General features: G+C 40.1%; 1 protein-coding gene across 9 annotated transcripts in view; it reads left to right on the top strand.

Annotated features, from left to right (window-relative positions):
* The first annotated feature begins 679 nt into the window (after positions 1–679).
* The window catches only part of DPH6 (diphthamine biosynthesis 6), a 380,184-nt gene continuing 368,454 nt past the window's right edge, over positions 680–12,409 (top strand). For 4 of the 9 annotated variants that reach the window (XM_039533243.1, XM_039533237.1, XM_039533244.1 and 1 more), the window contains exons 1-3: positions 4,696–4,775; positions 7,675–7,769; positions 9,954–10,147. In XM_039533243.1, the coding sequence (XP_039389177.1) occupies positions 4,729–4,775; positions 7,675–7,769; positions 9,954–10,147 (336 nt within the window). In that variant the 5' untranslated portion in view covers positions 4,696–4,728. Of the gene's footprint in view, positions 719–891; positions 1,178–1,537; positions 1,571–1,796; positions 1,992–2,086; positions 2,212–4,695; positions 4,776–7,674; positions 7,770–9,953; positions 10,148–12,409 lie in introns of those variants that run through there. The other 5 variants (XM_039533241.1, XM_039533240.1, XM_039533239.1 and 2 more) reach the window with 5 other exon arrangements.

Below are 12,409 nucleotides of genomic sequence, written 5' to 3'. Positions count from 1 at the left end.
TTCCAAAGACTGATTTTCATTACTGATCTGGCCTTGAGCAAGGGAATTTTCAGGACATAGGTTTCCTTACAACTTTGACCAATGTCTATCATATTCTTCATAGGAAATTGAGCTCTTTTTCAAGTATGGCTCCCAGTTTTATTTCTTTAGTCAGTTTGTGTTTACATAGTTGGGTTACCAGCCCCATGCCCAATCTTCAGTTCATCACTTTTTATTCTTTATTTAGAGCTGTCCACATGTGGTCACTCCCCCATCTCCTATCCTGGGGACATGTTTGGTAGCTTTGGATGCTACCAAACATCCTAGATGGCTAAAATAGAGTGTGCAACATATTCTGCTTTTAGTTACATATTTACAACCTTGTTGACTTTGTACCATTATTTACAAAGGGATTTTTTTGGCCCAGAAATGGGCCCACACTGTAGAATTTGGATCTGGATCTGAATTCCAAGGTGTTTGTATTCAGTACTACAATTTGATTCCTTACAATGATGGGAATTGTAGCAGGGTGCTGGTGCAAAGGCACCTAATTAGCCCCTGCTCAGCCAGCCCCAATCAAGAGAAATAGATTGGGGCTGGGGGAAAGGCTGGTGCCTGGCCTCTGGAACTGGCTGCACCTGTGGGCCTGCTAGTAGAAGAGCTATAAAGGCTGGCTGGCTGGCAGCCAGTGCAAGGGGGGGATGGTCTCCAGGCTGAAGGGAGACTCCCTGTAAAAGAGGTGATAGGAAGACCTATTTGTTTGTAAATTAGTATCACTGGTGGTGGGAACTGTATGTAAATAAAAGCCACGGGTGCTGCAGCAAGAAAAGCCTCACAGTGCTTTATTGAGGGAGCACAGAGCTCAGCAAGGGGGGCGGCCCAGGAAAGGACCTGGTTACAGGAATGAATTGCAAAGTTTGAATCCAAATCTGCAGATGAACATCCTTAGTTTCAGAGTGTGTGGGTGTGTTGTTGTTGTTGATCTACTGATGTTATTCAACATGTAATTAGAGTTACACACTCTCCTATTTTTTTATTTAATAACTTTTAAAACAACAAACTAACTCCCCCATTTCAACTTCCCACCACGCCATCCTTCATCTGCAACAGAGAGACAAGCGCCTGTAAACTGTGCCAAACTCTTCTTAACCACTCCCCCCAAAAGTGGGAGACTTTACTTTAAACTTCTCTGTGCCAGGTAAGGGCCTTTCCCGACTGTGGCTGTTGAATAGGAATGAAACAAACCAGCCGTCTTACTTTCAGCACCATTCAAAACAGTGGACAGTCTTTGATAAGTATAAGTAGGGCTGTCCTGGAGTCTGCAGGAATTAAAGATTAATCTTTAATTAAAGATTGTCATGTTGTGATGAAACTCCAGGAATATGTCCAAGCAAAATTGGCAGCTTTAACTGTAAGACAGATAAGGTGGGTGGGGTAATACCTTTTATTAGACCAACTTCTGCTGGTGCCAGCGACAACCCCGGGTACTGCAGCGCTGCCAATAATAACTAGCTAGAGGGGTACTGGCCGGGGAAGGAGGTCCCGGCTCTGTGCAGGGTGAGCACACAGGGCAGGAGCCGGCAGCTCAGAGGTGACTCATCCTTATGTCACGCCCAGGAACGGCTCTGAGCAGCGGGCCGGCTGCGAACACCCCCGGGATCAGCCCTCCCGCCTGCCCTCGCATAGGTGGCCAGCGCGGTGCCTGCGTTTCAGCCCGCGCCGCCCCTTGCCGCTCTCTCGCCGCTGCCCGAGCGGCAGGGGCAGGGGCAGGGGCCGGGCGCAGGGAGAGCGGCGTGGGTCGCCCCGCACCCCAAGCCCTTTGGTTCAGGCAGCCTCGGGGCTGCCCTGGGCGGGTCTGGCCGGCGCGAGCGTGTAGAACGGCGCGTGGCTCGGGAAGGAGGGCGCCGGCTGCAGCCTGTAGTAGCGCCCGCGTGTCTCAGCCCCCCCGCCCCCCTTAGTGTCAGCCCAGCCCAGGGGGGTGCGAGCAGCATGAGAGTAGTGGCCTTAATCAGGTAACGTGGCTGTGGGGGGCTGCCCTGCTGCACAGACTGAGCCACACCTCGTGCCCCTGGGGGGTGCTGCCGAGCCCAGAGCAGGGACTGGGCAGCCTTGCCCTCGGGACCCTCCTGCTCGTGCATTTCTTGCTTTCCTTCCTCCCCCAAAAGCAGCGAGGAGTTTTAAACAGCTCTGTCTCCCGCAGCTTGCTCTGCCTCAGCTGGCTGCATCTCAGTGGTGGGTGTGTAACTGCATGCCTAGTAGGAGGCCTTGCACAACTGCCTGGCTCTGCTCTTGGGTGTTGAACATCCTGTCACACTTAAAAAAATAAATAAAAGTCCCACCGTGCTATCATCACTCTCCCCTGCGACTTGTAATATGCTCTTTGTTGTCAGTGGCTGCCCACCGCCCCAGAGGCAGCTGCATTTTGGGGGTGCCCTGTAATTATATGTAACATGCTTTGGGTGGAGACATGCTGTATATATGTGGGCTGCTGCTATTTTTTTCTGCCTAGTCTTGTTTTCAGTTGAGTTTCAGGCTATTTTTTTCCTTTTCTAAGTATCTCCCTTTTAGGATCAGTTTTGCAAATGTGTGTTTCAGTGAGACATTTAATCTCATTTTAAAAAAGCTCACTCATTTATGTAGTCACACCGAGCTTGACATAGCCCTCTGTCTTGGGGACTGTTTCTCCGACCGTTCTGCTGCTTCATTTTCTGCACTTCTTATACTTTAAATAGGTTTTAATATTTTCAGACATGTATTTAAATTATTTTTTCATTGAAGATGACAGCTAGATTCTTTTATTGAGAAATGATAATACACTGATGGTTCATGTAAGCCAGGAAGGTTACTCAGGAACTTGTGCTTGTGTATTGGGTGAACCCTGTGATATTTTTATTTTTAGATGCCAACCCATAGCTTTTTTTTTTTTTTTACACTAAGGTACAGATTCTTTATTGACTTTCCTTGTGTAGAGTCCTGCTACCTGCATGAAGCCTGTTAAAATTTGGGTTTGGCCATGGAGGGTCAGTTGCAGGATCATGGTTTAAAATTATCCCAAAAGAAAATGTTGTACAACAAAAGGGACTTGTTTTTTGTTGTGAAAAATTGTCCTTTTTTTATCCAGAATTGTGTTTACTAGATTAACGCAGCCAATTTCCACACTTTCTCCTCCCAACTTGTGGAAAATGCAAGATTTCAAGTTCTAGAAGTACTTATTTTGATAATTGGTTATGCTGTGGAATGTGTTAAAGGGCAGCATGAAATAAAATCTTAAAAACAGGTTTGTACCATGACTGGTATTTTTATGAGCCGTTTTACTAGGATGGATTTAGCTTAAGAAAAAGTTTTAAGAAGAGTTTTTTGTTTTAAAGGGACGTCAAATTCTGATTTTTTTAACCTACCCACTGCAAGTAACGTAAAAGATAAGAGAGAGAAATAGTCTCTATTAAAAAAAATGTTTTGTGCTTTTGATAGGCAGGAGTAGTATCTGAATCAATTTTAACTAATTTTTTTTGTATTGACAATATTTCAAGTTGACACTACCTCCTTAGAAAGAGAGTGATTGAATAAACCTCAAAGTGTAACTTGTACTAAATCAGAAATCATCAGGCATGTTAAAGCCAGTGATCTGTCCAAAATAAGTTTTCCTGCCATCCCTCCAATCTTTAATTAGTCTAGATTTTTTTTTTGCATGAACAGCCACATGCAGGAATATGAAGGACATCCTTTTCAGAAGTCTTGGATAGTCGTCAAAGTAATCTTTACATTTCCTTTTTTTTCCTCTTTCATATTCTCCTTGTCTGTAAGTCTGCCTATCATCATGCCTGTGGCCAAAATTTGTCCTAACTGTGGCTGTGCCTCTGTTGAAATTGTTAAGAGTCTCATATCTATTGCAGTTCCTTCTTTTATTACATTCTCAAAACTCTAAATATCAGGGTACCCGGAATGCCGCAACCAGACATCTGTCTTGCTCCAGGAACTCAGACCATCTGACTACCATTTCTGGCCTCCTCTTATTTTCCATATCTCAGTGATACTCAAATCTCAAACTGTGGCTCTAGAGCAGTGATACTCAGACTGAGTCTCACTAGCTGCAAATGGCTCTTTAATGTGTTTCCTACAGCTCTTTGCAGCACATGATATTAAAACACTGGGTTTAATTATTAACTAATCAGGATGCTTTTGCTACTTATTAACCAATTAAGTTATCAACTTGTACTAAGTTATTAACTTATTTACTGTGAGAATTATATATATATAAAATATGTGTATGTGTGTATATAAAAATACTAAATATTTTCCCTGTCATATTGTTTAAATATGAGTATTTAGTACAGTAGTAAATGAAACAAAGAATTCACACTATTGTGGCTCTTTTGGGCAATGTTAATAGTTAATTTGGGTCCAAAACCACTGATGTCTGAGTATCACTGCTCTAGAGCCACATACAGCTTTTTGAGGGGGGCCTCATTTGGTGAAATCCCTGGGTTTGATGGCTCTTCGCTTTGAAGCTTTGTGGATAGCATTAAAAAACCGGACAGATGTTGTAGTAATCCTGTCTCTCCCTCCAACTAGTCAGGAATTTAGGGTGTAAAGGCGAGGAAGAGAAGGAAAGAAAATAAAAAACTCTGACCGTGTTCCATCAGCTAGTAGGATAAAGAAAGAGAGAGAGAGAGAGAGAGAGATGAAAAATGCTTCTTTCCTTCCACTGCTTTCTAGCCTCTGAGAGAGAGACAGGAAATATTTTGACAAATGGAGTCCCTAAGAGTCACAGAACTATCATGGAGTTCTGGCCTGAGGTGATTATCATCATGCTGTAGCATACAAAAAAATCTCAACAGTGTAATGCTGGGACACCAATTCATGAATATTTGGTATTTCTGTTGACTCTGTGGGGCTCTCCGGTTATCAGTATTAAGTATCAGTGGAGGGCTGAGTATTGTTGGACCCACATGTCCTTTCATTCATGATTGCACAGACTGTTTTCCTTCCCATTTGTGATTGTTTTCATGTCAGTGGCAGCTGCAAAAATTGCTGTTGTGTAGAAGTGATAATAAGGACTTTTATGTACAATTTAGCTGTCTTTGAGATGTTTTGTCCTCTTGGAAAAAAGTTTATTGCACTTTCTGTTTTGGCTCTTCATTTCATCCCCCATGCCCCTTTCATCTGTTATTTTTCTTTTCTCTGGAAATGAGGAGAGCCAGCTCCAGGTAACAAGCCAGCTCCAGGTAACCATCCAGCCCTATACAGACCATCAGCAAGTGGTCCATAAACACAACAAACTGGGACCCTGGGCCTAAAATCATGTCAAAGTACATCTTTTTAAAAATCTATATTATTCTTTTCAAGCAATTTTTGAAATTAGCAGATATTTTATTTTTGAGCATTTTTTATTTTAATACTAGAATGGTGTGATAATATTTAAGAACTTTGGTAAATTAGCCAATGTGCTTTATTTTGTTGTTTACAAGAAAAATTAGAATGAAATTGTTTCTCATAAAACATGCCAGATTGTGGAAGCCAACACTGGATTTCCCAGTGTATGTCACAGATACAATACAGACAGTAGCAATGCAAGTTTTCTTTAGATTTGTCCCAGCAACATGCCTCAACCCTGTTTCTGTGGTACCTCTGAGGTCTGAGTGTAATTCAGTTACCATCTCTATTAATTTCATGGTCCTTCTCTTGAGAATGCTAGCAAGGGCAATATCAAGACTGATGACTTTCAGTTTCTGAGTTTGCACCCGCAGTTTTGCTGGTACAAATAATTGTGGGTACATTTTATAGTGCTTAGATATATAGCTTCCTGATTATACTCATAAATTGTGTAGTTGGATATGTAAAGGCTACACAGTTCATGTATAATTGTTTTTGGCTGCAGTTATATTTAGGGACAAAATCGGGGCTAAGTTGCGGCCCTTAGTTTTGAGAAAGAAGTCTCTGTAAGGGTAAGGTTCTCTGTCCCATTACTCTTTCTTGATCCATCCAGTCTTTTTTCCAATCTCATTGGTAACTAAATAAACAGTAACTAAGTTAACTATACCAAGCATGTTTTATCACAATAACAGAGATAGGGCTTTAAATTACATTGTCTATTGGCTGTTTAGAAGAAATTTTGACGTCATGGTTATTTTGAAAAGTGATTGAGCCTCAAACTAGAAACTTGCTGAAAACCTGTTCATTAACAGATTTGTGTTAAATTTTAACAGCAATGAAATCAGAGAGAACAATTGATCATCGAATCATAGGACTGGAAGGGACCTCGAGAGGTCTTCTGGTCCAGTCCCCTGAACTCAGGGCCGGCTCCAGGCACCAGCATCCCAAGCAGGTGCTTGGGGCGGCAATCTGCAAGGGGCGGCAGTCCGTGTGTTTTTGCCCCCAAGCAGCGCGCCGAATTGCCACCGCGGAGGGTGGGGGCAGTCCGTGTGCGGTTGGGGCGGCACGCGCGTTTCCGCGGCAGCAGCAATTCGGCAAAAGCTTCTATGTTCAGCTGTCCGTGTGGTGCAGCAAGCTGCCGCCGAATTGCCGCTGCCGCGGAAATGTGTGTGCCGCCCTAACGGCACACGGACTGCCCCCGCCCTCCACGGTGGCAATTCGGTGTGCTGCTTGGGGAGGCGAAAACAGTAGAGCCGGCTCTGCCTGAACTCCAGGCAGGATTTAATATTATCTAGACCAGTGGTTCTCAGACTTTTTTTCCATGGACCACTAAAAATTGCTGAGGGTCTTGACGGACCACTTGATGATCTTTCCAAATGTTGTTTGTACCGTTAGCTAACTGTTGTAAATGCTTTGGATAAAAGCGCAATATAATAAAAACGTAATAATAATTAATGTTTTTGTTCTACGAATAAAAGCGCACAACTCATATTTTAATATCAGTAGTCTTACCTTTCCAATGCGATGGATGTGCCTCTCCCCTGCCACAGCAGCCCCTCAGCTGGGGCTGGGAAGGAGGGAGGGGGTCTCTCCCTCTCTCCCCAACCACAGCAGCCCCTGAGCTGGGGCTGGAAAGAAGGGCCATTTCTCCCCAGCAGCCGTAGCCCTGGAGCTGGGGAAAGTCACCTATTTCTCTGTCGGCCGCAGCCCTGCACTTCCCAAATTTGCTCCACCCTCTCTTCTCACCCCACTGTATATACCCCACTGCCTCCCTCCCTCCCTCCTTGTGGCTGTGAATTCTGTGCTTTGGCTCTTAGAGAAGTGAAGCATAGACTCTCCCCTCTGGTTGTGGTGCGGTTTCTATCAATTTGAAGATGGACGTTTGAAGTATAGTATTCTATAGATCACATAGTTTTTGTTTTATTATTACTACTTAACATTTGTTTAAGATTTGATTATGTGTAACTGAAATAGGAGTTTTAAGCAAAAGACAGCCTCTTCTCCAAAGAGCTTCCATACAATATACATTTTTCTCTCTCTGCCATCAAATTAGGAATTTCACATAAACTTTATGGATTTTATATCCAACTGAACTCTTCAGCATTTTATAAATACTTTCTATTCTTGTAAAGATTTTGTATGGTACAGTCTTAGATGTTTGTTACTGTTATAATTCTCTTTAATTCTTCTTATTTGAAAACTTTGTTCCGTGGCCCTGCATTATAATTTTGAAGTAACCAGGTAAAAGTTAAAAAAGGGCGACAATGCCTAGTAGTGACCTGGTTTAGTTGTCCGATAATTTCATTTTTTTTCTAATTCCAGTGGTGGAAAGGACAGCTGTTACAATATGATGCAGTGTGTTGCTGCTGGGCATCAGATTGTTGCTCTCGCCAACTTAAGGCCTGCTGAAAACACAGGTAAGAATGCCTCATTGCTTGTAGGAAACTTTCCGAAATAGGAAATAGCTGAGGCGCAGCAGTGTCTGAATTAAACCCTGCTATTTTTTTTTTGTACATATGGCAGATATCCTAGACATCTTTACAGAGAAAGGTGAAGAAGGGGAGAGACAATTTAGAGAATTTGTTAAAGCCATTTGTAAAGCAGCAAACAAGAGAAAATACAAGAAAATGAAAAATGGTAAAAGAAAGGAATCTGCAGTTTAAAAGGAGGAAAATGCATAAATACTTTCTTGTACTGTAGTAAGGGGAGAATGCATGGGTACAGTAATGAAGGTAGTGCAAAGTGAGTGAGGCTTAGCATCAATCTTAAATTAAGATGAACAGGAAGGTTTTAAGGTGATATTTGAAAAGGAGGTGACTTTTGTATCAGTGGGAGGGGAATGAGGCCCCGCAAATGAAAAGGGTGTCACCTTCACCATCTGAACTGTGGAGGTTTGTGAGGGAAGCTGAGGAAGAGGTGTGCCTTCTGGGAGGAGGAGTTCATGTGTGAATCATTGGTAGAGGTGGTGAATATAAAATCAGTAGGTTGAGGCAATAGGAGTAGGCAATCAGTAGGTTAGAGCACTTTATTCCTTTGGTACCCAGGACAAAACCTCTTGAATCTTATTGAAATATGTTTGTTGTAAAACTAATGTATCCACATCAGAAATGTAGAATGTTGTCATTCGAATCATAAAATGACCTCTTTACGTGTATGTGGTAGGAAATGCAATGGAAAGTTAATTGAGATACCCCAGGCAGCAGTAGGGCCTACCCCATTCATTTTATTTTATCTTGTACCACTGTTACCTGGAGACCCTCAAGTAATAAAGTAACTGCACATTCAGAACTAAGTGGCAGCTTAAAAGGGACCCTGTCTGTTCTTTTCAGGCATCACATTTTATATAAATTAAAAAATACTCTGTTTTTCTTGTAAAATCAACTTCTCTGGTCCTGGTTACTTTGTTAAGATTACAGAACCCGCTAGACCATTTTGATCAAATACCTGCTTCTCTTACATTCTAAAAATCATTACACACTATAGTAAAGTCAAGTACACTTATTTATAATGATCAGTTTTAGCATATTATGGTTACATCACAACTTGTTTCACGGCTTGTTTCCGAGATGCAGGGACCTCTCCTTTCAAGCTCCTTCCATGTGGGCTCAGAGGCCTGCCCTCACAGAGAAGTGCCGAAGTTAGGGGAAGTTCCAGGACTATTTAGAGTGGTCTTAAAATAAAGTGAACTCTATCAATTTTTACCAGTGAATTGTAGCTTTGAGCAATAATTTTTTTTTATTATTGATCAATTGAAAAATTATCAGTAATGATCACAATTGTTGGATAACTCCTGAGATACATAAAATGTGAATTGCAAGGTTTGCGGTTTAATTATTATAATCTACATGAGCTACCTTTTTTGTTATCGATTAGCTGCCAACCAGTCGGTAAGAACGTTTAGTGAAATTTGTCTCTTAATTAAAGCAGCAGCAGCAATAAGTTTGTTGTTGCATCCAGGACTTTTTAATCTCCTTTTCTTTTAAAAACTTAGGGTAGAACTCACCAAAGATTTCCGTTTCTTTACAGTGTATTAAACAATATAAAATTATTGCTGTAATCCTCTATTGTTCCATTTATACTGAAATAACATGCTGTGAGTATCATGTTGTCAGTACTAAATGTATTAATGTTAACGTTTCAGGAAGTTTTGACAGCCTATGTCTAACCACCAGAGTAAGTGCTGCAGTGTGTTCTATGTATATTGCACTAAGTATGCTGGAACACAGGTAAAAACTATTGGTCTGTGCCTCTGGGGTTGTGTTCCTCTTGCATAGCAAAGCAAAATTACCATTGGCTTCACTTGGTTCTGGGTTGGATCTGTAGTGGGGGATTTGTGGAGGAAGCACTGGAAATGGTAGGGGAGAAGTGAAGTGGACACCTCCATTGAGAAGTAGGCAGTTGCATGAGACACATTGTTATATGTAAATATAAGAGGGGAGAAATTCATTTTTTTTAATTCCATGTTTGTAGAGATGCCATCATAGATGTGTGTGTCTATGAACTAAGGAATAGTCAGATTTAAGTACTTTCGGTGCTTTTAAAGTATTATGATTTTCTATAAATGCTGAATGATGTACTTAGTCTCTATCTAATTGTGGCAGAAGGGACAGATGAGCTGGACAGCTACATGTATCAGACAGTAGGACATCATGCCATAGACCTGTATGCTGAAGCAATGGATTTGCCTCTCTATCGTCACACCATAAAGGGTACCAGTGTGGACACTGGAAGAGTGTATACCAAGTGTGAAGGAGATGAGGTCGAAGATCTTTATCAGCTTTTGAAACTTGTTAAGGTACGTTGCATAACTCACTCCTCTTGGAAAGTTTTGAAAACTTTTAAAAACTTTTAAAAAATATTTATACTCCTGTGTAATATTTGTTTTCTTGTCTGTTGTTCTTCCTTCCAGTATAAACTTATGTGAAATGGGGGTTTACTATCTTAATCTGTTAAGATAGACCATACTGATTATCCCTCATTTTAAACCAAAAACCTTGATCATATACAATAAATTGATGCCCATCATAATAAACAATTGTATGCAAAAGTATTCAGAAAGTATTATATGTAAAGAGAATTATTTATCATGAGAATGTGATGTAAAGTTCTCTGAGGTTTATGCAACTCATGTAATATTTTGCTTGTTTCCCACTGGTTCTCATAGATTTTGTGTGAATTTTGTTTATTAGTGTACAGGAAATGTATGCGTTTGCTTTTTCATGGACTTACGTATTATAAAGTAAAACCCAAAGTGCTAGAATATTATTCATACTGCATTTCATACTCAAAGTATTCCCAAGTACTTTACAATTATGATTTTGATGTTGGTAGTGCAGTGACTATGTTTAAATACCATTATATACTCAGCAGTAGCTTTACCCAGTCTTTTTAGCAATAAAATCATTCTTTCAATAAAAATGGATATATTGGCTAAGACACTGAAATTTATTCAGCTGTTTTTCAAAAAATGTAATGTGATCTTTATTACCTGGAGTTTGGTTCAAACCCCATTGAAATCAGTAGAAAGACATCCATTGGTTCCAATGGATTTTGGATCACAGAGAGGATAGAAGCAACTTTGAATGACAGAGTTGAAGTTTCTTCATTGTCCTGAATGTCTTTCAGCAGATTATGTTTGAGGTTTCCAGAATACATAGTCATATTTTTGTAAATGTCAGAAGGCAGTATTAATTGTGAAAGTTGTCACAAAAATGAAATGATTAATTTGAATGTGATTTACAGTCCTAGAAAAACGTCCTTAAGTTGCCTAAAAGACAATTCTGATCTTCGATTTAAGTATTCAATACCTGTCCAATTATAATTTTATTTCATCAGATTTATAATTGATAAACTTGAAAACGTCATGCTTAAATGGCTTGTTCATTATTTTATATTAAAATTGTATGAATAATTTGGTTCTAAGATGAATGTTATAGAGATCAGAAACTATCACCAGGCAAGGTGACTAAACTCATTATGTCCTTCTTTGGTTGTTTTAAGTCTTATTTAATTTTAATATCATAAAGTTGGGAAGTTCTGGATTGGTTAATCTTTCCTCTGAAATTACTGCCTTTCTGTCTGTTATCCTACCACAGTTTCTTCTGATGGAATGGGTGATATCTCTGGGATCCAGTGGGAACTGACCTGAACTCAATACTCCATACTCCTGCTTTCTGAGACCACATGTTATATTTTCTCAAAGCTCCTTTAATCAGTGGCAAAACTCTCATAGGCTTCAGTGAGGCTAGGATTTTGCCCATAGTATCCATTAGTCTGGAGTACAAGATTCTTGATGTTCCTTCTAAATCTTTGTGGAGAAATAGGGCATTCGAGGCTGTACAACCAGTCCAGAGAGATCAGTGAAGGTTTTTTTGTTTTTTTTTTTAACACAGTGTTTATAGGAGGCAGGACAGTAATTTGAGGAAACATGCTGCAGCACTTTTAATTTTTTTTTGAAAATGACAGCATTGGAGAAGGGAAGTACAGATATGCTGTCTGTTGGAAGCTTCGTGATAACAGCTTTCTAAGGCTGGGAAAGATAAATTACTGATCAATTTAATTAAAAATGGGGAGATTAGTGGCAATTAAGATGAAATTTCCCTTTCGATCCATGCTGTCTTTGGAGAAATGGATGCTTTGCCATTATCTTTATAGTAACAGTCAGTTATGACATAAATTAATGCTAATGTTAAATCTTGACAACTTCTGCTTTGGAAGTTCGTACACGATAATTATAACTATAGTTGAAAGAGATGTTATCAAGTTGTCTGTAACTAAATAACTGCTTCTTTCTTGTGTGGAAATATGAATTCCACTATGGGATATTTTATAGACATAAATATTGGAAATACGTTGCTTTTATAATAGACATTGTGTAACCATCTCCTTACAGACAAACCCATATATGAAATTCTGGTGTAAAAATTGCAATGGGGTTCTTGAATACTCTAATAAATAATTGAGTAACTATAGGGAAGAAAAGGAATCTAGAAGAGCTATCGTTCTTTATGTTGGTCTTTACTAGTTTTTAGAAAAAGATGGAACTGGAATTTTTTTA

This window comes from Mauremys reevesii, linkage group 4 (assembly GCF_016161935.1).
Source record: "Mauremys reevesii isolate NIE-2019 linkage group 4, ASM1616193v1, whole genome shotgun sequence".
Classification (NCBI taxonomy): Eukaryota; Metazoa; Chordata; order Testudines; family Geoemydidae; genus Mauremys; species Mauremys reevesii.
This window is presented reverse-complemented; position numbering and strand designations above follow the sequence as displayed.